This window comes from Schistocerca nitens, chromosome 1, assembly GCF_023898315.1.
Source record: "Schistocerca nitens isolate TAMUIC-IGC-003100 chromosome 1, iqSchNite1.1, whole genome shotgun sequence".
In the NCBI taxonomy this organism is placed as follows: Eukaryota; Metazoa; Arthropoda; class Insecta; order Orthoptera; family Acrididae; genus Schistocerca; species Schistocerca nitens.
Window position 1 is genome coordinate 826,050,784 of NC_064614.1, and position 27,664 is coordinate 826,078,447.

Here is a 27,664-nt window from a genome sequence, read left to right on the forward strand (position 1 = left end):
GCTGCATCAAACCAGTCTCAGGACTGAAGACCACAACAACAACAAAACAGATTACTTATTCAGAAATCATAATTGAATTTTGGTTGTTCGTGAGATAATTTAATGCTTTTTAGAAGAAGAAGTAGTGTCTAGTAGCATGTGATTGAATTCGATACCAATAGTATGTTGTGTACCAAGACTGTGGTTTATTGTTATGCAGTATTTTTGCCGACGTAGGTAACTTAGAAGTAGATACCCTGAAAGTAGTGACGGACCATAAATTACTTAATAAAAGGAAGTCGTCTGGTTCAGATTGTATACCAATTAGGTTCCTTTCATAGTATACCAGCGCTATGGCTCCATACTTAACTATCATATACAACTGCTTGTTGATGAATGATTCGAATACCCAATGGCTGCAAAGTTGCACAGGTCTCACCAATATTTAAAAAAGGCAGTAGGACCTATCCACTAAATTACAGGCCCATATCATTAACTTTGATATGGAGCAGGATTTTGGAACAAATATTGTGTTCAAACATGATGGATTACCTTGAAGAGAATGGTCTATTAACACACAGTCAACAAGGATTTAGAAAACATAAGTCAGCAGAAGATCAAAACCATTTGCAAAATTATTTAGAAAAGATATCTATATGGTGCAAAAATTGGCAATTGATCCTAAATAATGAAAAGTGTGAAGTCGTCCAGATAAGTGGTAAAGGTAACCTGTTAAAATTTGGTTACACAATAAATCAATCAGATTTAAAGTCCACAAATTGAACTAAATACATAGGAATTACAATTATGAATGATTAAATTAAAAAGAACACACAGAAAATGTTGTGGGGAAGATGGATAAAAGGCTGTGTTTTATTGGCAGAACACTTAGAAGATGCAACAGGTCTACTAAAGAGACTACCTACATTACACTTGTCTGTCCTCTTTTGGAGTATTGCTCCTTTGGAGTACTGCTGCACAGTGTGGGATCCTTACCAGATAAGATTAACAGAGTACATCGAGAAAGTTCAAAGAAGGGCAGCGTGTTTTGTATCATCGAGAAATAGGGCCGAGAATGTCCTGCACGTGATACAGGATTTGGGGTAGTCATAATTAAAACAAGGCTTTTCTCATTCCGGCGGGATCCTCTAATGAAATTTGAGTCACCAGCTTTCTCCTCCAAATGAAAAAATATTTTGTTGGCACTGACCTACATAGAGAGAAACAAAGATCATAATAAAATAAGGGACGCAGTGTTTGCATGGAAAGGTATGGGTTTTCGTTTTTTCTGCATGCTCTACGAGAGTGGAATAATAGAGAATTATTTTGAATATAGTTTGATGAACCCTCTGTGAGGTGCTAAGTGTGACTTGCAGAGTAGCCATGTAGATTTAGATGTAGCTGTAGACATAGACACTGCTTGCATTGTTCGGGATCCCACGGCTGTCATGCAAATGTGGACATCATCTGGAACCACCCATTTAGCGTGTCAACCATTGTAGCTGTTTCCCTCACTGTAGCAACAGAGAGAGTTGTGCCAACAGTATTACCGCCAATTACAGCACTGGACACAGGAGTGGCATCACATTAACTTTTCCAAGAAGTCCTGTTTCTACGTGTGGTATAATGATGGACATATTTTTTGCGATGGCTAAATGGAGAACGAACACTGCCAAACTATGCCCGTCATCAGTTTACAAGCCTATCACCAGTAGTGATACAAAGTGCTCTTAGTACAAACACAATCATCTCTGGTTCACACAGCTTTTAATTTGGACAGCAGGTCAGTAGTCATGCCACATTTCGAGGTCTTGCTTATGTTATCTTTGGACAGGGTAATGGAAAACTGTGTGTTGCCTGTGCTATCCGTACCTACCTCATAACAGATGTTGTTCCATTGTTGTTCTGGCCAGCAAATTCCTCATATTTCTGACCCACTGGAAACCTTAAGTCACAGCATGCCGAGAGGTTCTCACACCACCACATGCCAGCTGTTGTTGTTTATGAACTCTGGCTTAGTGTGGAAACAGCAAGGGATGGGGTATCTGTATCTGTCATCCAAACTTAGCTGACTTGACACACGGCTAGGTTAGAAGCACTGTTGTTACTGGAGCTGGCAGCTCTGTGTACTAAATTTTTGCCCCTTGTATGCCTTGAATTAACCTACAAATTTAATCATTTCGACTCTATATGAACAATGAGTACAATGTTGTTGCTTTGTATACTTCATGGTGCTGAAATTTTTGTGGCCAGAAGTGTAGTTTTCTCCAAACAACAGTCTCTTTATGTAAAAATATTTGCTTTCCATTGCATAAAGCAATGAAGTACACAGTTGCTGCATATTGGTATAAAACATAACTCACATCTAGATGTTAACCACTTACACTGAAACAATATATTCCCAGAAATGTAAATCTAATATGATTGGATAGCTAAAAAAATCTATTGACCAAGTGGCTGCAGAAGAAAACAAACACAAAAAAATTATAGAAGTGTGCAAGCTTTCAGAGCCAGTGGCTCCTTCTTCTGGCAGAAGAGTTGAAGGGGAGAGAAGAGGGATGAAAGAAAAGGACTGGTGAAGTTTAGGAAATGGGGAGAGTTACAGAAAAGACACCCAGAACCATGTGTCAGGGAAGACTTACCGACAGGGATGGGAAGGATTGACTGAACCAGCACATTTCAATCACAAGCTTGCACATTTCTGTAATTTGCACATGTTTTTTTTTCCTGTCATCACTTGCAAAGTACATTTTGTATCTATCTAGTTATATTTTCAGAAATTATTGTCGTTGATACAAAAATGAAAAATGTAAATCTTCAGATTACAAAAAACATGGGTATTATATATTTCAGAATACTATTAAGTCTATTAAGTTTCAAAAATTATTCTCATTTTCTATCCCACATTAAGTTTTACATGGTATTTACTCTTTATTAAATAGATGGAATTAATGTTCATTGTGCAGCAGATATTCATCTTTTACTGGTATCCAAAAATCATGAATGCCATTCTATCTGTTATTATCTTTAATATGATATCACAGTACAACATTTTCTTCCTCTAAATCAATTCAGGCATACCTTCAGCTCCGAATGGGTTTCGAATCCATATGATTTTGTTAATTTTACTTGGTTTAAAGTAGTTTTTGATCATTTGATAAGCTGTGGTAGATTATCTTAGGAAACAGATTTTGTATTGCAAGACAAATTAACTTCACTGGAGATTGGAAACTGGTGCTGCAAAAGAATAATCACGGATAACTTCATAACTGATATTTCTATTGCATATTGCATTTTTTTCTGATAGCCGAAATCTTCTATTTTTAGTTTTTAAATATGCACGTTATGTCCTCATTTGGAGGGATCCAACACTTTTAGTTTTGAAAGATATCACATTATGGTGATAGTTCAACAAAAAAATTTGTTTACAAAGTTTATGGCACCTTGTATTTTTCATCCTAAAAACAAGCATACATTTCTTGCCATAATTTGAATGTACAAAACAATACATGGGTACATATTGTCATAAGTTGAAACAGTACAGCAGTGACGTGCATTTGGCTCCAACATACTTATGCAAATTTTTCTTTTTTTATTGCGTAGTTTATTCAGAAATGTTCTAAGGATTCTTTCACTGGAGTAATCAACTACTTTAATGGGAGTGCTTCTCTGTGAATTACGGAGTATGCCCACATTAAATATGAAGCTTTGTTTCAAATAAATACATACAATCCTCCATAACAGCCAGATATCAAATGGCCACAATGAATAGACATACCATTGCGCTTTCTCCCCTTGAAATTGCTCGTAAACATGTGTTCAGTATCTCGAATATATCTGGAGCTTTGGTACTAGCAAGGCACATACTTTGTGAACCAAAGTCAGTACTTTATATATCTAAAAACAAAGATGATGTGACTTACCAAATGAAAGTGCTGGCAGGTCGACAGACACACAAACGAACACAAACATACACACAAAATTCAAGCTTTCGCAACAAACTGTTGCCTCATCAGGAAAAAGGGAAGGAGAGGGAAAGACGAAAGGATGTGGGTTTTAAGGGAGAGGGTAAGGAGTCATTCCAATCCCAGGAGCGGAAAGACTTACCTTAGGGGGAAAAAAGGACAGGTATACACTCGCACACACACATATCCATCCACACATATACAGACACAAGCAGACATATTTAAAGTTTGGGTAGAGATGACAGTCGAGGCGGAAGTGAAGAGGCAAAGATGATGTTGAATGACAGGTGAGGTATGAGTGGCGGCAACTTGAAATTAGCAGAGATTGAGGCCTGGTGGGTAACGGGAAGAGAGGATATATTGAAGAGCAAGTTCCCATCTCCGGAGTTCGGATAGGTTGGTGTTGGTGGGAAGTATCCAGATAACCCGGACGGTGTAACACTGTGCCAAGATGTGCTGGCCGTGCACCAAGGCATGTTTAGCCACAGGGTGATCCTCATTACCAACAAACACTGTCTGCCTGTGTCCATTCATGCGAATGGACAGTTTGTTGCTGGTCATTCCCACATAGAATGCATCACAGTGTAGGCAGGTCAGTTGGTAGATCACGTGGGTGCTTTCACACGTGGCTCTGCCTTTGATCGTGTACACCCTCCGGGTTACAGGACTGGAGTAGGTGGTGGTGGGAGGGTGCATGGGACAGGTTTTACACCGGGGGCGGTTACAAGGGTAGGAGCCAGAGGGTAGGGAAGGTGGTTTGGGGATTTCATAGGGATGAACTAAGAGGTTACGAAGGTTAGGTGGACGGCGGAAAGACACTCTTGGTGGAGTGGGGAGGATTTCATGAAGGATGGATCTCATTTCAGGGCAGGATTTGAGGAAGTCTTCCTCAAATCCTGCCCTGAAATGAGATCCATCCTTCATGAAATCCTCCCCACTCCACCTAGAGTGTCTTTCCGCCGTCCACCTAACCTTCGTAACCTCTTAGTTCATCCCTATGAAATCCCCAAACCACCTTCCCTACCCTCTGGCTCCTACCCTTGTAACCGCCCCCGGTGTAAAACCTGTCCCATGCACCCTCCCACCACCACCTACTCCAGTCCTGTAACCCGGAGGGTGTACACGATCAAAGGCAGAGCCCCGTGTGAAAGCACCCACGTGATCTACCAACTGACCTGCCTACACTGTGATGCATTCTATGTGGGAATGACCAGCAACAAACTGTCCATTCGCATGAATGGACACAGGCAGACAGTGTTTGTTGGTAATGAGGATCACCCTGTGGCTAAACATGCCTTGGTGCACGGCCAGCACATCTTGGCACAGTGTTACACCGTCCGGGTTATCTGGATACTTCCCACCAACACCAACCTATCCGAACTCCGGAGATGGGAACTTGCTCTTCAATATATCCTCTCTTCCCGTTACCCACCAGGCCTCAATCTCCGCTAATTTCAAGTTGCCGCCACTCATACCTCACCTGTCATTCAACATCATCTTTGCCTCTTCACTTCCGCCTCGACTGACATCTCTGCCCAAACTTTAAATATGTCTGCTTGTGTCTGTATATGTGTGGATGGATATGTGTGTGTGTGCGAGTGTATACCTGTCCTTTTTTGCCCCTAAGGTAAGTCTTTCCGCTCCTTGGATTGGAATGACTCCTTACCCTCTCCCTTAAAACCCACATCCTTTCGTCTTTCCCTCTCCTTCCCTCTTTCCTGATGAGGCAACAGTTTGTTGCGAAAGCTTGAATTTTGTGTGTATGTTTGTGTTCGTTTGTGTGTCTGTCGACCTGCCAGCACTTTCATTTGGTAAGTCACATCATCTTTGTTTTTAGATATATTTTTCCTACGTGGAATGTTTCCCTCTATTATAACCAAAGTCAGTACTTTGATTGATAGTCTCTTTATCGATCACTGTTGCAGAAAATGTCTAATATCTGTTGCACAGTTTGGGAACCACTGACTTAAACCATTGAATGCTCTGACAAAAACACTACAATCATACTTTCCTGGAAGTGACTGCAATCTTCAATGGGCTATTTAGGTTTTGGGTCAAATACTGTATATTAGTGTGTTTCATGGGAAGATGCATTACAGTAACTAAAGTTCTGAGAGAGATAACATTAAACCAGTGGCATAGACTGAACTTTTCATTAAGGCAAGCAGTTACAAGAGAGTAATATGCCATTTATTAAAAATAAAATTACCTTTTCGCCAATTTGTTCATCACTGGGTTGTAAAATTCGGACATCAGCTGGCACAGGAGATTCTTTTCAATTGATAACAGAGCTAAGATTATAAAGCTGTTCAAGTTTGTGGACTGCGTACATAGTTCTTTATTCATTTTATGGCTGAGAAGGTTCTTTAAGTTGAGGCACTGGATGCAAGTCTACTTCAGATAAGTTCAAAGGGTTTTACAATTTTGCAGTATGCAGTCTGGTGTCAATTTAACAATAACCTCAACAAATCACCAAATCTGGGAATATATGCAACTACTAGCTGTGATCTTAAACAGGCAGGAAAAACAAAAAGAAAAAAAATTATAACAGTTGTTTGTGATTGTAATGTAAGTTCAAGGTAACACAGTTTACACTGATCACAATTATGTACATTTAAAAGTTTCAAAAATAAGAGAATTCAGGTTACTGGACCTATCTTGTAACTGCATCATCACAGTGTCCAAAATTTTACAGTAGGTTCTTTCAGAAAATCTGTGAAGTTCAGTTTTCAGCATGTCTTGAAGTCTTTGTGTTCATTTTTGTTGTTGTAAGCTCTACACCCAGTATATAAATGAAGGCATCAGTAAGAGGGGGAAATATCAGGAAAAGTTTGTGGAAATAAATTGAAACTGACAGCTTGCATCATGATTTAAGATCACCGATCAGCAGAATAGGCTTCTTTGTCTTATTACATGGACCTGTTATTTTCCTGAAAAATGAAACTGGTTGACTGTACTATAAGGTTTTCACCAAACGAGATCCAGATCTCCACCACATGGCAGATACTTTACACAGCTGTTTCTTCGCTTTCTCATCTAAAGCCCGGATTCTTTTGGTTAGTCGGGAAAGAAGTAACAATACCATAACAAGTGAGGACCAATATTCTGCATTCTTTTACCTTTGACACAGCATGCAGTTGAACTTGATCAACAGCTGTGACATAGCGAATTATTGAGGACACCTGTGAGAAATTACAGGTATCAGCTGCCTCATAAGGAATATCTGAGACTTAATTCAATTCACTTATTTGCTTTCTTAGTTCATCCATGGATGTGTTTGAAAAAGAAGCAGTCAAGTCATTGTGTGTTATATTTCACACTCCTGTAAACACAGAAGAATGTTCTAAATGAAGTTTGATGTTTTTTCCATATTCATTGAGAAGGTGGAAAGAGTTCAGTACAATTACGTTTAATCAGCTTTTGTGTAGTATAGGGTGTCCTGACAAGCACTAGTTGCTGTTGTAAAGTTGTGTATTGAAATACTGTATGCAAGATTTCTCGTTGTAATTCATGATTCAGTTGTAGGATGACCTCTTCTCTTCTGGGAAATTGCAGGCGGCAAAGTCATGCAGCAGTGTCCCACATTTACACTGATGCTGCACTGCTTTGATTTCCATGATTTTACTGCTCAGAAGCATAATACGCATTGAGCTCGATTGCTTACCTTTACAGCAAACAGCAGCGTACCTATGCAATACAGTATTGCAAAGCCTATGTTGTTGTGAACAACACAGACACTGGACTATCATGTTTATCTGCCGACACTGGCAAGCAACTTTAAATTAAAAATGGCTCCTCCGTTCAGGAATATGCATAAAGGATACACAAGTGCATGTTGTTGACACATGATTGACGACATGTGGAAATTTGGATCTGGCCATGAAGCGTGTTCAGGTATCCTAATGGTAAGGCAACTGCTCGCAATACGCAGAAAAACCGGATTTGAGTCCTGGCCCAGCACTAATTTCCATTGCCTTCATTCCATTATACAGCTGATGCTTGTCCATATTCACAACTGTGAGTACATTTCATGTATACCTATGCAGTGGTTATTATAAACTGGTGAGGCTGTTTATGGCATTAAGATAACAAAAACCTACGAGGGTTGTTTTTTAAGTAAGGGCCGTTTTTATTTTTAAAAAAAGATACAAATACTTTTGTAAAAAAACTTTTGTTTTCTTATTCTACACACTTTTACCTATTTTTCTACATAGTTGCCTTGTTTATTTAAGCACTTGTCATACCGTACAACTAAGTTTTTAATTCTCTCTTCAAAGAATTCGGCCGCCTGCTCCGACAGCAAAGAGTTCACGGCCGCTTTCACTTCATCGTCGTCATTGAAGCGCTGCCCGCCAAGAGGGTGTTTCAGGTACCGGAAAAGGTGAAAATCGCTAGGAGCAAGGTCGGGGCTGTATGGTGCATGGTCCAAAACTTCCCAGCCAAAAGAATCAATCAAATCCCGAGTCTTTTGAGAGGTGTGAGGCCTAGCGTTATCGTGCAGGAGCAAAACTCCTTTTGTCAGCATGCCGCGCCTTTTCTTTTGAATTGCTCTGCGGAGCTTCTTTAGAGTTGCACAGTAGGCATCTGAGTTGATTGTCGTTCCTCGTGGCATAAAGTCCACTAGCAAACCACCGCGCTGGTCCCAGAACACAGTTGCCATAATCTTGCGCTTTGACAGTGTCTGTTTGGCTTTGACCTTGACGGGTGAGATTGTGTGTCGCCATTCCATCGATTGTCGCTTGCTTTCGGGAGTGGTTGGGATACCCATGTTTCATCTCCAGTGACAATTTGACTCAACATGTCATCCCCTTCTTCCTCGTAACGAATCAAAAAGTCCAATGAAGTGGCAAATCTCTTCCCTTTGTGGTCCTCTGTGAGGAGTCTGGGTACCCACCGAGAACACAGTTTCTTAAAGTTCAGGTTTTCAGACACAATTTTGTACAAAACCTATCTTGAAACTTGTGGAAATTCCAAAGAAAGAATGGAAATTGTGAATCTTCTGTCCTCACGAATCTTTGTTTCGACTGCAGCCACTAAATCATCAGTGATCACAGAGGGCCGGCCTGAGCGTTCTTCGTCATGGACGTTTTGACGGCCATTTTTAAACTCTCTAACCCATTGGCGCACTTTACCTTCACTCATTGCATTCAAGCCATAAACTTCTGTTAACTGACGATGAATTTCTGCAGCTGATAGGCTTCTCGTGGTCCAAAAACGTATCACTGACCGTATCTCACACGCGGCGGGCGATTCAATAATCGTAAACATTATAAAGTAGCACAGCGATGCGTACACGTCAGCTACAGAGCTGCAACTTGCATCAGTGTGAACGGGAAGGATGCTGGCAAGTGGCGCGGTGGCTTGTTGCGGCGTCCACGTGAACTATGGGACTATACGCGTGAACGGCCCTTACTTAAAAAAACAACCCTCATATGTACCACATGCATAATTAAATATTTGCCTTAACCACCAATACATTTTCCATAGCCCCAGAAAAAAATTACAACTATTCATTGTTCAAACCTCATGCGAAGATCTGCTGATGCCCTAAATCACAATGCATAGTGAGCCCTAACTTAAATATTTTTTTGAGAATCATAAAAAATCGGCAGTGCTAATCGAAAAATATTGTGTACTATGACATTTGTCAAGTTATGTAAGGAATGCTGTTAAACTTTAATGCTGCCATTAGATTTGCCTTTGTTTCCAGTTTATACTGGAGGAGCAGTGCTTACCTTGCATCCACTGAATACACTCCACTGTATTTAGATTAGATACCATGCAAATCTGTAATGTACTTGATGTAGTATAAAAATAGATAGAGCCAAGCATATAACCAAATGACACACTGATTTAGGGGGGGGGGGGGGGGGGGAAGGCACAAGACAATAACTTACAACTTTATGTTGATATTAAAAAAATTTCACCTTGTACCCCTCTTACGAAGTATGAAGGAAAATATTTTACTGTACATACTTTATCTTTTCTCAGGAATATGCCTTATAGATGAAACAAACACAGAAGAGCAAGACAAAAGTGAAGTGAAGGTGGACTTAGGCTTTGTTTCTGGAGTGAAACCAGCATATACACTTCCTGCAGATGATGACAGTAATACACCAGCTGTTGGTGACACAGATGCAAGCTTAGAGGAACTAATGGCACAAATGAAAGCTGTATGAATAAGTACCAACAATGTGATGTTTTAATTGATGTAATTACAATTAGATGCATTTTTTCCAGAAAAATGTTTTTATCTTATAAAATTTGTTTTTCCCTTGTTGTTGTTGTTACCCTCAGTCAAACTCAATTCAGACAAGAGAATACGTTTGTCATCAACATACAATGTGTGTCCCAAAATTCATGAAATATATTATTTTGCTGGCCCACGTCAAGTTGTGTCTTGTTTGGATGGTTCCAGGTAAGTGGGGTTGGTGTAGGGGCTCTCAGCCTTGTAGCACACCCTAGCTCAGTCTGCTCCAAGCATCAGTGGTGCCAGTATCGCTGATTTGCTAACTTGGCCATCAGTCCTTTTTTCTGGGCAGTCATAATTTTTGTAGCACTGTCCCAATTGTTTTCAAAGGTAGTTTCAGACACCTATTTAGCCTGGATTTAGCAGTTATGAAATTATTTATCCTGAATTTGATATTTATTTCATCTGTATCGGTATATTTTATTATTAGTTTTAGTGAAGTTGGTGAAACTGTTTTAGCAAACAGGGATTCTACTCTTACGAAAGAGTCCCCACTTGCATTGTTGCACACGAGACACTGAGCTTGTTTCTACCACCATAGTCATCTATACATCAGCAATTATATCAGACTGCATTTTGTGCTTCATAGTGTTATGCTATATGGCAGTAGTTAAATTTAATTCTTTTTCTTTGTCAATGGCCTTTCTTAGCAGCTTGAATGAGTTCCAAGAAGTGCAAGTGCTCCTTCAATAAAAAATTACAAAAAGAATTTCCATTCTTCAGTGACATTATTTCTTCTGACTCACAAGGAAAAGTGAGATGCAACACATGTGCTTCTGCTGTTGGACTGTGAGTGATGCTACTAACTGCACTTGTGGAGGTGTTGGAAGAAAAGGTCAGGTCAAAGTTTTTACCAAACAAGTGATACTCGGCCATGGACTGAGGGGGGTTGTGTGAGCTGCCAATGTATTGCATAATACTGTTTTCCCACATGGATAACGTGTGGAGCAGAGGAATAAAACACAACTTGCTTTAGAAACTATGAAAGCATTGTTCGTCACTAGATTGATTTATGATGAAATTTGCATTGATTTATTCATATGCTGTTGAAGAATACAGACATGCTAAAGAAAATTCACAGCTCTGATAAATACAGTTGGACTGCTCACACTACTTCATCATTGTGTTTACTGCATTTAATTAAGATCTTTTCAATTGCCTTTTTGTGCAGTATCAAAAGTTGTAATATACCCCACACATGGGGCTAGAAAGAAAATAAGGCCATGTTAGATTTAGTGCACCACTTTTTTGAGACCATGTTATGGCATATACTTTCAAACAACATTGTGCAATCAAATTCCACACAAAATTTGACAAAAAACTGTATAAACTCATTAACTGCATAAACAAGCCTACCAGGAGTATGCTCTTTCATATGTATAAGTTATGAAGTGAATGAAGTAGTTTTAGGGTAACCAGAAATGGGCAGATGATGATCCGTGCTCGGATGGCCACCAACAAGCCAATATGACTTGTGTGCATGGGTTGTTGAGTGCTGACCCTTGAATGGCTGTTTCGGCTGTTGGTAGACATTCTGAACATACCGAAAATCATTGTGTATCCCATTGTTGTGGAAGGATTGAACTTGTGAAAGCTCTTTGTTAAGCTGGTTCCCAAACTGTTGATGCATGAGCAAAAGGCCGATTGAGTGTCAGTCATGAGTGAACTGAAGGAACGTCTGAAACTTTAGTCAAGTTTTCTGAACAGTGTTATTTATGGTGATTGAAATTTCGACATTTCAATACAACCCAGAGATGAAGTACCAAAGTGCTCAATGACACACCCCAGAATCCCTGATACAGAAGAAGGTGAGGTTGAGAAATCCAAATTGAAGAAAATGTTCTTTGTCTGTTTCAACACCGAGTATGTGGTTCACAAAGGTACTCGTCTCTAAAAGTGATAGTGGGCAGTCGTATTACGAGTTCCGCCAAGTTAATAATGTTAAAAAATCTGTTTGTCTCTATAAGTGGTAGCGGGCGGATGTATGAAGAGTTCCGACATATGAATATTGTTCAAAAATGTGTATTCTAATCGGACAGTAAAGAAGTGTTATTAACGTCATTTGGGAGATGAAGTTTACATAAGAAAACCACCTGTTCATCATTCTGTGCCACACAGAGAATTCTGCATCAAGAGGATCAAAGCAAACAAGAGGAATGAGGAATCTGTGTGAGCAACGGAGGGGCGATCGTCATAACCAGCTCAAAATTTAAATGGTGGATGTTGATTTTAATTTATTTCAATTATTCTTTCAAAATTTCGCTTTTAATTGTTCAAGCAGCAAATTTTTAATCAGTTTACAATATATATTACATTTTATCTGGCGATTTATCCAGTAAGTTCACAGAGCTCAGTAAACAACTAAAGCAAGAAATAATTACCGACATGTCCCACAGTAAAATATGTTAACAAAAAAAGGTAACTTCCATAGATTATAAACATGAACAACTTGCAGGTGAGTACAAAACCTTAGTTAAGCATATTCTCAAATTCAGGAGACGCAATCCCAAGTGGATGTGTTGGCAAACAATGTGACAAATGCAGTCAGTGAGCTGCAAGACGTATGCAAAAACCTACCTACAGAAATACACAAGTTGAATCTAAGAGTAGATCAGCTAAGTTTAGAGTCAGAATTTGCCAAAAAACAGAGAGATAAGTTATGTGCAGATGTAAAGGAAATAACTCAAAAAGCTGAAGCCGGGATGCTGGATAAGGGCAGCACCCTTGCTGAAGAGGAAGTGTCAGAATGGAAAATTTATGTAGTTACTGTAGAAGAAGCTCTAAAAGAGAAAGAAAGTCAACTCCTAGATAAATAGACTCGCATTTAAAGGAAGCAGAGGCAAGGTTACGAGGCAGTGTTACCAAAACTACTAACATTCCAAAACAACATATGACAGAAAGCAAACCTATGCTCTTAGAGAAGTTAGATACATTCACGTAAAAGAAGGCAGGATCCTTAGAGTGTGCTTCCAGGCATACACTCTGGAATCATTTTAAAATGTCTGCAAGTAAATGTACATCTGTGTACATATAAAAATTTGCATATTCCTCTAAATTACAGATGCTGAATCTGCCAAACACTCACCAAGTGGCCATACTCTACATCCGATATGGCAGTTTGCTGGAGTATGTGGTTATATCAGGCAATGTAATTTCACTGAGTTTTGCCCTCAAATCCAGATATTCGTATGGAAAAATCCCTGTACCGTTATGGGTTGAAACTTAGCGTCTTCAGGAAATGCAGTAAGATACAAGTCCCTTTGATGCATGGTTTCAACATGTTTCTGAAGAGGTGCCTGCATGGATATTTATGAGTCCAGATAGTGCAGTGTAATTTTCTTAGAGACACTCTTTGGAAAAAGCTCTGCTGTCAGGCATGAGACTAACCTGATCTTTACTCAGACTGGAATCATACAAGGACTTAACGGGGGTTGTTTGTAGGACTGATAAAAAATATTGACTTTTTTGCTGCCAGATAGTTGTGTAGCATGTTAGAAATATCGTCTCCAGTTTTCAGAGTTTAATTCCTGCTAAAAATGATGTAGAAGCCACATTGTTTCAACCAATACTTAGTGACACGCGTCCTTTTGTATATGACTATGTCCTTGATTGCGATATTGTATGATTTCCTGCTATCAGAGAAGACATCTGTAGAGGATAGAATGCTCTGAACCCATTTACAATGCAATTAAATGTGATTTATTAAAGAAATGCACACATGGTGGAACGCAAAATCTGAAGGATAGTTTTAACAACCTTATTTAGAAGAGAAACCCTAAGGTGAAAATTTGTTTATCTATTACTATTAAAATTTCCTCATAAGACGCTCATCTAGCAGGGTTTGATGCAGGTTACTTCACTGACAACTTGTTGAAGAAGATTGTTGATGTGTGTATTGATAGTTCTAAATTGTCAGCCAAGGATATTGCCAAAAGGGAATGACAGAAGTATAAGACTAGAAGAAGCCCGAATATCAAAGAGACCAAAATACTGTTGTGGCCAACGTTAAGGTATTTGTTTCCGGCATAAATGCTAATGCAGGCTTTTTTCTGCATTCCCCACAACTTGCAAATAAAAGGGTAAAATCTGCTACAGACTTATTTACAAACTATAACACACCTTCCTGTGGTACAATTTTTTTCAAATTAAATTACTGTCCACTTTATTTAAATTTTTGTGAAATAAAAATTGCTATGTATCATACATATAAATTTCGAAAATTGTTATGAGAGGTCTAAGAGTGCTATTAACAAACTGGTACACAGATTTGTTTATCTAATTACTATGAATAACGTATCACATTTTGGAAGTGATTAATAAAGTAAACTTTGAGAAAACGTTCCACTTGTGACGATAGTATGTCTTCTTAAAGTATCCAGCAATGTGATGATCAAATTATGTGGCAAAAAATTGAAAAATACCCAGTTTGAAGCCAATAAAATGATAACAACATGTGCAAAATTTGGTTCAGTTATCTCTCAGACAGTAAAAGTTACATTAGCCTATGTGTAACCATGTATTTTCTCATATGTCCTCCCCCCTTTAACAAGGAAGTGAGCATCGTACCAGCTTAAATAGTGGATGGTAACAGATTTGTGTAAGAGAAGTTGGCAATTCAAGTTGCATGAATTGTGAATAGCACCATGGAATTTGCTGGTTAGAAGGCAATGCAGTGTTTGACCTGCCAGGGTAGCTGAGAGTGCTAATATGCTGCTTTCTGGAGTCAGGTAGGTGCACCGGCCATTACCTGTCTCCATTTTATATCCTCTCTACTACGACCATTATCAGTTATTTTGCTCCCCAAACAGTAAAACTCCTCTACTACTTTAAGTGTGTCATTTCCTAATCTAATTCCCTCGGCATCACCCGACTTAATTCGACTACATTCCATTATCCTCGTTTTGCTTTTGTTGATGTTCATCTTATATCCTCCTTTCAAGACACTGTCCATTCCGTTCAACTGCTCTTCCAAGTGCTTTGCTGCCTCTGACAGAATTACAATGTCATCAGCGAACCTCAGAGTTTTTATTTCTTCTCCATGGATTTTAATACCTACTCTGAATTTTTCTTTTGTTTCCTTCATTGCTTGCTCAATATACAGATTGAATAACGTCGGGGAGAGGCTACAACCCTGTCTCACTCCCTTCCCAACCACTGCTTCCCTTTCATGCCCCTCGACTCTTATAACTGCCATCTGGTTTCTGTACAAATTGTAAATAGCCTTTCGCTCCCTGTATTTTACCTCTGCCACCTTTAGAATTTGAAAGATATTCCAGTCAACATTGTCAAAAACTTTCTCTAAGTCTACAAATGCTAGGAATATAGGTTTGCCTTTCCTTAATCTTTCTTCTAAGGTGAGCCGTAAGGTCAGTATTGCCTCATGTGTTCCAGTATTTCTACAGAATCCAAACTGATCTTCCCCGACGTCGGCTTCTACCAGTTTTTCCATTCGTCTGTAAAGAATTCGTGTTAGTATTTTGCAGCTGTGACTTATTAAACTGATAGTTTGGTAATTTTCACATCTGTCAAGACCTGCTTTCTTTGGGATTGGAATTATTTTATTTTTCTTGATGTCTGACGGTATTTCGCCGGTCTCATACATCTTGCTCACCAGATGGTAGAGTTTTGTCAAGACTGGCTCTCCCAAGGCTATCAGTAGTTCTAATGGAATGTTGTCTACTCCGGTGGCCTTGTTTCGACTCAGGTCTTTCAGTGCTCTATCAAACTCTTCATGCAGTGGCATATCTCCCATTTCATCTTCATCTACATCCTCTCCCATTTCCATAATACTGTCCTCAAGTACATCGCCCTTGTATAGACCCTCTATATACTCCTTCCACCTTTCTGCTTTCCCTTCTTTGCTTAGAACTGGGTTTCCATCTGAGCTCTTGATATTCATACAAGTGGTTCTCTTTTCTCCAAAGGTCTCTTTAATTTTCGTGTAGGCAATATCTATCTTACCCTTAGTGACATAAGCCTCTACATACTTACATTTGTCCTCTAGCCATCCCTGCTTAGCCATTTTGCACTTCCTGTCGATCTCATTTTTGAGACGTTTGTATTCCTTTTTGCCTGCTTCATTTACTGCATTTTTATATTTTCTCCTTTCATCAATTAAATTCAATATTTCTTCTGTTATCCAAGGATTTCTATTAGCCCTCGTCTTTTTACCTACTTGATCCTCTGCTGCCTTCACTGCTTCATCCCTAAAAGCTACCCATTCTTCTCCTACTATATTTCTTTCCTCCATTCCTGTCAATTTTTCCTTTATACTCTCCCTGAAACTCTGTACAACTTCTGGTTTAGTCAGTTTATCCAGGTCCCATCTTCTTAAATTCCCATTTTTTTTTTTTTTTTTTTTTTTTTTTTTTTTTTTCAGTTTCTTCAGTTTTAATCGACAGTTCATAACCAATAGATTGTGGTCAGAGTCCACATCTGCCCCTGGAAATGTCTTACAATTTAAAACCTGGTTCCTAAATCTCTGTCTTACCATTATATAATCTATCTGAAACCTGTCAGTATCTCCAGGCATCTTCCGTGTATACAACCTTCTTTTATGATTCTTGAACCAAGTGTTAGCCTTAGGTTAAAGTACAAAAATCATTCAGCATTTGAGATGCCCCACGATATCTCTCCATTATCACCCCATTTATGTATCACTGAGTTTTAGGAGACACTATTCTTAGGCAGCTAAGGGAAATTGTAGCATAATGTAGCCAGGATATCATGGATCGTTTAAGATCTTGGAAAAGTTCCCTTTCAAAATGGGTAGACACGTTACAAGTAGCACTTGTGGTATAGGTATGTGGGAATTGCCTGTGATTAATTTCTTCACCAGAATGACCTCTGACACAGAAACACCTGTGTAAGACACACTTCTAAATTATGTATGCAATGGACTTTCTGAAAACACTCATAAGACACACTACTAAAATCTGTGTGCAATGGACTTTCTGAAAACGTATTAATGTTCTGTGGCCCTAGTAGTGAACCTCAAGTGGTTTACTTGTGATAAAAGAATAAATAACATGAGATATATCACAAACAGTACCAGAAGTATTAAATTTATTCTGTATCTTATCTATTGGAATGAGGAAGGTTATTCATTGAAACAACTGATTTATTGCAATGGAAATGTGCATGGAGAATGATGTTCTAACATAATGATTCAAAGAAACACAGATCCAATAAAACACCTACGAATCACAATTACGTCAACATTAATGGTTGTTTGGCAGTGTTGACATGAAGAATTGAAATTCTCTACGCTATCCTCAGTGAGTACGAACATTAATACTACCTGACTGTCTTTATGTGACAGTGATTGTGGACCACTAAACTGTAAGCCTGAGCTACATTAAGAGAACAATTGCTGCCGCAAGTGAAAGAACACACCACTAATCGTGTAAAGCAACATGGAAACCTCTCTACTGAAACATTTATATTATTACGGATAGAGAGAAAGAAATGACTTTTCTCACAAGGAAAACTAATATTATAAGGAAATAACTTTTTCTTCAATTGTCTCTAAAAGTTGGATTTAACATCCCTTGCTGTATTTTCATACATCACGCAGCCCGAATTATGGCATCCAGTGAAGGTTACCTTTTCGAAGTTTTCCTTTTCCATGGAGATGGTAGATTTTGCCAGTCTGCTGATAATGATTTTATGCCATTTGCAATTCTAATGGAAGGTGATCATTCCTTTTTGCTGAGATTTCTTCTCTTCCATCGCTGATTGATATTTGTATATTTGTTTTAAAATAACTTAGAGAGACAATGTTTCAAACTTTCTTGAAGCATATTTCAACAAAATATACAAACTTTGTCATGATTATTGAGACAAGCACTACTTAACATGCAGCTCATATGAGCACACAAAATAGATACAGGAGATAAAAGAAGATCGAAATTGTTTATTTTAATTTAGATTCCTTTGACTTCTTGAGTGATATTATACCTTAACTCTCCTACACATCCTTATACAATTTAATTACAGACTGTCAATAAAAACTATTTTCATCATCAGTCCTTGCACCATTTGTCATTAAAAATTACTGCCTCATTTTTCCTGTACATACATTACATGACATATTCCACCACTGTCTGTTGGAAGCGAAAAACTCAGTGCTTGTCAGTGAGAGCAGGCAGTAAGTGAACATATGATATTACAAATTTTTGCAAGTACAATCACAAGCCATAAAACAACGACAAAGGTACGATTTTGACTTTCTTACATTCTTAAATAATTCTGTAGTAGTATCATGGTCTCGATATATAATTCCTTTATTGTTGGACCAAGGACAGGCGTGGGGGTGTCAGTTGTTTTATACCTATTCTTTATTATTGTAACGTGCCTGCCTATTGCGATAACTAAAATTTAAATTCTACAGGATCACGATTTCTTTATCTCTCTCTGTTCTCTAACTTCATCTACCCCACTTAATGCTTTTCCACTTATTGGCCATTTATGCCAAAAGCGTACTTCAGTCTTGGCGCACGTTACTTCTATCATGTTTTCCCCATGTTCATACTCTCTGTTTTCTGTCAGTCAGCATGCAGCTCATAACATGACCTTTCCATCGAAACCACGTTCACAGGTTGAATAAAATCACCTTTTGTTGGAACTGTTTGGCTACTTTGGATTCATTTACTACTTATAAAATGCTTAAGATTATGCAGATTTGTTATTTTTGGACAGTTTTCTGCTATATGCTTTACGGGAGAACATTTCCTATATAAAAAAAGAGTCTTTTAGTATTTCTTCAGGAGTGACTTCATAAATTTTCATTAGCTCATGTCAATCAACATTGTACATTTTGTTACGGTTGCATTGTCTCTCTCACAATTCTCCTGTCGAGTTGTGTTGTTTTGGACCAACCATTAGACCACATAGTGTTGTAGGCACTTAATTCCAGTGAATTAGTGGGCGGCGCAAGTATACAGGTTGTGCACCAATGTTTGCTCGTATCTATCTCCAGAATATTACGACAGTCAACCTGTGGCCTGGTGGAAACCAAAGGTGGTACCAGACGTGGTATATACAGCCAAGACATCAGTCCTGTGAGTTTGCCTTGTAATTGTACGAGGGTTGCCCTGAAAGTAATGCAGCGGATTTTTTTCTTCAACAGTTCTTTATTGAACATAATGTTAACTGCACACACAAAAGATTTTATCTACACACCCTATTTTTCAATGTAATCTCCATCCCGTTCTATGGCCTTCCTCCAGCGCGAAACAAAGGCGTGTATGCTCTCTCGGAACCAATCCTTGTCCTGGGTGGTGGAGCCAGTGCTTCACTGTGTGGATCGCCTCCTCATCGACCTCAAAATGTCTTCCACGAATGGAGGGAATGACACAAATGTAAGTATCTGAACCCTGATGTATCTTTATATGTAAAGACCGGTGTAAAAGGATATGACTGTTGTCACAACATTGAGGGAGAGATAAATGAGACTTGGGTAAAGTGAAGTTTGTAGAAAGGAAAAATTATACAATTCTATGATGAATACCTGTAAATTGTCTTGAATTAAAGTGATAAAGTGACCTGTGCAGTCGAGTGGAGACTTCGAAGCAGATATTCAGGTATGAATGAGCCGATGGAACAGCACTCAGCGCCATAATGTGGACTACATCAAAGTAAATTACGAGGGTTGCCCACGAAAGTAATGCACTGCATTTTTTCCTGAGCCGAAAACAATGCTACAAATTCGAAACGTTACGTATATATTATTTCAAATCTCCTGAGTGAGCGCACCAAGTTTCCGACATTTCCAACAGATAGCTTAGCTGCAGGTCAGTTTCAAAATGGCGTCTGTAGGTGACGTACGTTTCAAGCAACATGTCGTCATTGAATTTCTCATTGCAGAGAAAGAAACTGTGGAGAATTTTCACAAACGCTTGTGCAAAGTCTATGGAGCACCTGCTGTCAACAGAAGTAAAGTAGTCGTTGGGCACGGAGGGTGAGGTCATCAGAAGGCGGTTCGGTGGAGCTCCACGTTTTGCAGTGGTCGGAAAGATCATCTACAGCTGTCACATCTGAAATGTTGCAGCGAGGTGATGTTGTCATTCGCGAGGACAGAAGCATTATGACCCGGCAGTTGGCACTATGTCTGTCAATCAACAAAGGAATTTTTCCTTTCTACAAACTTCACTTTACCCAAGTCTCATTTATCTCTCCCTCAATGTTGTGACAACAGTCATATCCTTTTACACCGGTCTTTACATATAAAGATACATCAGGGTTCAGATACTTACATTTGTGTTACCGTGAAAATTTTGCTGTGTAAAAATTACATCATACAGGTATTTTTTGTTATCTATTTTCGGCTATACACGTGCCCATTTAACACACAGTAAACCATATCGAGTATTTTTCTCAAGGGATGTTAAGCTAACTCATGTTTTCTCATTTTATAGGCAAACGAACACATTGCATGTTAACAAATCCAAATCTGTTATTGGAAAATCTTACCCAAAAGTCTGTAATTCACACACACACACACACACACACACACACACACACACACACTTGCAACTAGATTCAAAAGCATCTGAAGAAGAATTTACTACTATCTAGTTAGAAGGCATCTTTTAGTTGCAGAAATCAAGGTAAGACTCAACATAATATACGTATTCTACAAACAGAAAAGACAAACTACAATGGAAAGGTGCGACTGAAACAGACATTAAACTGGATAGTGTACTGTAAGCTAACATTTACTTACTTAGTACCGGTACTTGTAATACGTACATATTTACACGGATGACTCGCACTGTGTTGATTCAAAACATTATTTCAAATTCGCCTGGTGGTATTGTTCAGTTCTCTCCAACTACAATATCTTTTATATATGTCCATTGTAGCAACTGTCATTTTACCATATATATCAACCTTAGGTCATTTTTCCATCACTCATACTTAATAACTATAAATATCTGAACAATTAATCTCGTTCTCCTGCATGGCAAGTCACAGTCATCCATTTTTCCTCCACATTCTTATGTGGAAATAAGTGACTCTCCTACTAATGCACTGTCTTCATGGACGAGCAATATGGGGTATTTTACTTAGTATAGCTGTTGTGAATGGTTTGAAAAATGTATTTTTGCAAGCACTTTATCAACTATTAACAGTTCTGTGTTAAGTTCATGTAAGAAGCCAATGGTTACATCCTGAGTGGTGGAAGCGAAAGATTAGCTTTGCTTTATACGCATTGTTAAGCGGTATTGCGTGAGTTGGCGAAAACGTATGCTGTCAATTGTTGGGCATCTTGGGTTTTCAGTCATTCTTCCATGACTCACTGTATGTATCGCGGCACACACAGTATACATTTTCAGCTCTTAGTTTAGAGTTATTGTTACTTTTACATCCACAGTGACAAGCAGTGATACATGCCTTCCTACTCCACATATTCTTCATCTTCATACACACACGCTCATCCATTCATATATAATTGTACTTCCTATCAGCGTCGTTCTTCCTGTTCCTACCACTATATTTACACACACCGTTATGCATACCATCCTCTACTACTTAGGACTTGCACCTGCATGAGTCCCTTAAAATTCATCTCTAGACAAAATAATTAAATGCTTGCCCACCCAGCATGCTATTCATGTCTAAGCACATAATTTGCAGATTAATTTAGATCACATTATTTACCACTACTGTGAAGTGTTTTTCTTCTGTCTTAACACAGTCTACAAGTACTAGAATTAAACTTACCCAGACGAAGTACACGCCAGTGAGTGCATATATTAGCTCTCATGTCAGCAGAAAAGCTTCCACAACTCCTTGCATTTGTCGCCAGTAATTAGTATCCTGACTACTGCGGAAACCCCCTTGTCTGACCTGTTTTGTATCAGGCTAGCTCTCAGTGACCTATATCATTACATGTCTCATTGTTCATTATTGTCTGGAGCACCTTGCCAGCAGTTGGATCTACCTCTGTTGTCATGACTGGGTGGATTCTGGTATCGGCTTTGTATCATCAGTCTCCTTCCTTTTGGTAATGGTCTTTCCTTAATAGCAAGTTTCTAGGTCTGCTGTCTTGTGGCGGTGCAGCCATGGATGTTGTTGTTATTATTGGACTGTGTGTGCCCATTGCCTTGGAAATTTGACTGCATGTTCGTGTTGCCTCCTTGACCTCGCCCTTCTTCATGAATTGAGTCAATGGAGCTCAACATACAGAAGAAATATTCAAGATTTGTTAATTTTTCTCGGATATTCGGTGGCAACCCACCTTTCAAAATTTTTAGCAGTTCCATATGAGAGATAAGTTTGCTCCAGTATCTCGTTTTATATTTCTCGAAATATTTTTGCAATCCCCCCCTGTATATGGTCGAGTTTTTGCAGGTCGAACACTTCTCATTGTAAACATTCCTGAACACTGGTAGACCAAAATTTGTCTACAAAAGCTTGTCCAAATTGATCATATGTTTGACAACGTTCTGCCACATCCGCTACCCTGGGCAATGCATCTCCTAAGGTGAATCCTACCACATAGCGTATATTTTGTGATTCGATCTACCTATGCGGCAGTACACTACAGAACGCGCGTATAAAAATTACTGGGTGAACCTTCTTCGACACTGTAGAAAACACCTGAAACTGACGATACTTCAAGAGGCTGTTACCTATCAATGTTGATGAAAGACAGAGTACTGTTCCCAGTGAGGCTGGTACTGACATGTGTGACAACAGAGGCGCTAGTAACTCATTTGGTTTATCATTAGCGTCGGTGGTTGATTATACACTATCTGAGCAAAAGTATCCGGACACCTGGCTGAAAATGACTTAAAAGTTCGTGGCGCCCTCTATTGGGAATGCTGGAATTCAGTATGGTGTTGGTCCACCTTTAGCCTTGATGACAGCTTCCACTCTCGCAGGCGTACGTTCAATCAGGTGCTGCAGGTTTCTTGAGGAATGGCAGCCTATTCCTCACGGAGTGCTGCACTGAAGAGAGGTATCGATGTCGGCCGGTGAGGCCTCGCACGAAGTAGGCGTTCCAAAACATCCCAAATGTGTTCTATAGGACTCAGGTCAGGACTTGATGCAGGCCAGTCAATTATAGGGATGTTACTGTCGTGTAACCACTCCGCCACCGCCACATGCCGTGCATTATCAATAGGTGCTCGATCGTGTTGAAAGATGCAATCGCCATCCCCAAATTGCTCTTCAACAATGGGATGCAAGAAGATACTTAAAACATCAATGTAGGCTTGTGCTGTGATAGTGCCACTCAAAACAACAAGGGGTGCAAGCCCCCTCCATGAAAAACACGACCACACCATAACACCACAGCCTCCGAATTTTACTCTTGGCTCTATACACGCTGGCAGATGACGTTCACCGGGCATTCGCCATATCCGCACCCTGCCATCGGATCGCCACATTGTGTACCGTGATTCTTCACTCCACACAACGTTTTTCCACTGTTCACTCGTCCAATGTTTACCCTTCTTACACGAAGCGAGGCGTCGTTTTGGCGTGTGACTTATGAGCAGCTGCTCGATCATGAAATCCACATTTTCTCACCTCCCTCCTAACTGTCATAGCACTTGCAGTGGCTCCTGATGCAGTTTCGAATTCCTGTGTGATGATGTGGATAGATGTCTGCCTATTACACATTACGACCCTCTTCAACTGTCAGTCAACAGATGAAGTCGGCCTGTATGCTTTTGTGCTGTACGTGTCCCTTCACTTTTCCACTTCTCTATCACATCGGAAACAATGGACATGGCGATGTGTAGGAGTGTGGAAATCTCGCGTACAGACGTATGACACAAGTGACATCCTATCATCTGACCACACGAGGAAGTCCGTGAGTTCTACGGAGCGCCCCATTCTGCTCTCTCACGATGTCTAATGACTACTGAGGTAGCTGATATGGAGTACCTGGCAGTAGGTGGCAGCACAATGCACCTAATATGAAAAAATGTATGTTTTTGGGGGTGTCCGGATACTTTTGATCACATAGTGTATGTGCCGAAATCTCTTTCCTCAGTATCGTGAATATGCGGTGGTGAAAAGGTATCTTCTCCTTCGTTTGCTAAACTCTCCTGCATGTTTCCTGCATTAACAATAGTCTCTTGGATGTTCACCTCTACTTTGTCAACAATTTTACTTTCCTTCTCGGACATCAATTTTCGACTACATCTACATAATTTCGATGCTTCAGTACAAACTTTTCCCCGAGTGTGGTGTCACTGTCGAACGCCCTTACCCTGCAAGGTGTTTCAACTACTTTGTCAGTGTCGACACATTTATATTCCATTTTCAGGTAAGGCATTGAAGCAATCGATTGTTGTAAGTGGTCTATCAGGCAGTATGGCTAATAGCTTTTCTTTGATGAATAATCCAATCCCTTCCCTGCATTGTTTTAAATATATTTTCCCAGATTCCTTTAACCTATTACGTAATTTTGCTGCTTCAGGCTACTGCCGAGCGTTTGACGCATTTTTCACTGTTTTAGCGATAGATGCCATGCCACCTGCTAAAGAGCCAACCATTGAAAGGCCCGTCAAAGTTGGAATAATGAACGGGAAGTTGCCACTTGATGTTATAGGCGCTGATAGGATACTAGGTATTTTACTCAGCTTTACTTTTCAGATCCTTTAATCCACTACTACTGATAACTGAATGTATTTTTTAAATGCGCTAATGTTCCCTTCTTCTTCTTATTCTTCAGCAGATGATGAGCGGCATTCATAACTTTACTGCAATTTAACTCCGTATCTAATTTAACTTTTGCATACGTTGCTTTGTTAACTACAAGTGCAGAGATACACTGGCCAATATCGATATCCCGTCTTGCACATATTTCCTTGGCTCGAGTGGCCAAAATTCGGTCTGCAGTGTGACAGCTTTACAGTTCCTTATTTGCAGCATATGCGATATCATGTGTTTACAGGCCTCATCTAATAGATCGATTCCCTTGTCAGTATGTGTGTGTCATTCTCAGACTTGGTTCCAGGTCCACAATAGTTATACATGGGGTATGTGAAGTTCTATAGATAACTAGTAGAGAACGTCACTGCCTCTGATGAAGTGCTTCTTATTATATGTGTTTGCTACTGCACTGTTTGAGGTTTATGCGTCTTGTTATATAGCATATAATCAGCATCCACTCAACCGTTGTGCGATAAAGCAAAACCGAGCAATTTAACAAGGGACGTCCCTCACTCGCATGGGTGGTAAAGACATCTGGTTTATTATTTATCTCTAATTCTTCTGTGCAAAACCTACCAGCAATTTCACTACTATTGCTATCCTTTGAGATGTAAGTTGTAGAGTTTTTCGTTGCAAATTGGACGCTCTAAATATCCCTGGTGACCAATTAGGTATGTACAATTTCTCAGATCCAATCTTGTATTTTGAAATACCTACTAAATCACCCACATCAAATCTGTATTGCGCAAATCTACCATTTTAATACGACTGTGCACGGTATTTAGAAGTTCATTATCACAAACGTCAATATTACGAAAATTATACCATTCGAATGAGCTTTATTCCTTGCTGCAATCGATGCTGTGACAACTGTTTCGTTGGGGTCATCCTAGTATATGTGTTGTGGAGATCAGCTGTTTATTTTCTTAGTCTGAAAGTCTACACAGTAATGACACACCTGCGTATGCCTGCTAATGCAGGCTTAATAGTATTTTTGTGTTTCGAGTTGCTGGGGCTTTTTGTTCCTATTCTGTTGGGTTTCTTATATACTTCTGCTGAACATAATATTTGGCCATACGTTTTAATCTTTTGTTGATAGCAATCAAGTTTTGTAGTTTTTAAGAATATTAGACGCAGTAAACCAGATCAAGGCAGTCACTTAGCTGCAGTATTTCTCGATTTCCGAAAAGCAGTTGACTCAGGACGACACCAACACGCATTACTGAAAGTACAATCATGTGAGGTATCCGACACAACATTTGACAAGATTGAGGCTTTCTTAGTAGGGAGGATGCAGCATGTCAACTTGGATGGAGAGTAATCGACAGATGTAGAAGTGACTTCAGGTGTACCACATGGAAATTGTTGGGTCCCTTGTTGTTCATGTTATATATCAATGATCTTGTACACAACATTAATAGTAAGCTCAGACTTTTCGTAGATGACGCAGTTATCTACAACAAAATACAGTCTGAATGAATTTGCATAAATATTCTGTCAGAACTCTATAAGATTTCAAAATGGTGCAATGTTTGACAATTTGATTTAAATGTTCGAAAATGTAAAATTGTGAAGGTCATAGAGTGAAAAAACATAGTATCCTATGAATATAATAGTGGTGAGCCACAGATGGAATCTGTAAACTCATATAAATGCTCGTGTACAACACTTAGCGAGGACAGGAAGTGGAACTATAGCTTAGGCTCAGTTGTGGATACAGCAGTTAGTAGACTTCGGTTTAATGTTAGAATAATAGGGAAATACAATCAGAGTACAAAGGATGTTGCTTACAAATCACTCGTCTGGCCCATCCTAGAATATTGTTTAAGTGTGTGGGATCCATACCAAACAGGACTATGGGGACGATGATCATGTACAGATAAGGGCAGCACGAATGCTCACAGGTTTGTTAGAAAAGTTTCAAGAACTTGCTTTAAATGATAACTTAAGGAATATACTACAGCTCCTACGTATTGCTCCCATAGGGATCATGAGGATAATATTACACTAATTAGAGCACACACAGAAGTATTTAAACAATTATTTTTTGCACTCTATACATGAATGAAACGGGAAAAAGCCTTAACAACTGGTACAGTGTGATGTACCCCCTGCCATGCACTTCAAAGTGGTTTGCAGAGTATAGATGTAGATCTAAATACATGGTTTTTCCCTATGTACTCCATACATCCTATCTATCTGACTATTGCTGTAATAAAACAACCAATAGCATCTTCTTTTTCTTCTTTTCTTTCTTTAGCGTTTGAGAGTCATTTGAGAGATTCCGCAACATCGCTCTATGTTTTTCTGAGTGATTGGTCTCTTACCAAATGCTCTAACCCCAGCAGTAGTAGTTTCTTCCAGATAGCCATGCACACTTAAACGACTTTTTGCTATGTTGACATATTGTTATGTACTAAGCAGACTTTGGAACAGTATACAGCTTATGTACACTCACGTTTGCCTCCTTTTCAGTAACAACACCCTTGCACTTAACTTATTGTATAGTCTCAATGTGGCCTGAGGATAAATGCTACGGTCGCAGGTTCGAATCCTGCCTCGGCCATGGATGCGTGTAATGTCCTTAGTTAGTTAGGTTTAAGTAGTTCTAAGTCCCATAGTGCTTAGAGCCATTTGAACCATTTGAACCTTGGTACTTTTGTTGAGTGCTTCAAGTCTAGTAGTATGACATTTAATACTATCGTCGAGCATCTTAAATTTCGTGTCAATGTGCAGTCGAATGTTCTGACTTCCCCTCTAGACTAATTGTAGGTGGATGTGATCGCCATTTTGTCCA

General features: G+C 39.3%; 1 protein-coding gene across 1 annotated transcript in view; it reads left to right on the forward strand.

Annotated features, from left to right (window-relative positions):
* Positions 1-10,189, forward strand: part of LOC126262749 (ubiquitin-like modifier-activating enzyme 5) — a 105,862-nt gene extending 95,673 nt beyond the window's left edge. The window contains exon 7 of the mRNA XM_049959563.1: positions 9,936-10,189. Coding sequence (XP_049815520.1) covers positions 9,936-10,123 — 188 coding nt within the window. The 3' untranslated portion in view covers positions 10,124-10,189. The remainder of the gene's footprint in view (positions 1-9,935) is intronic.
* The last annotated feature ends 17,475 nt before the right edge of the window (positions 10,190-27,664 follow it).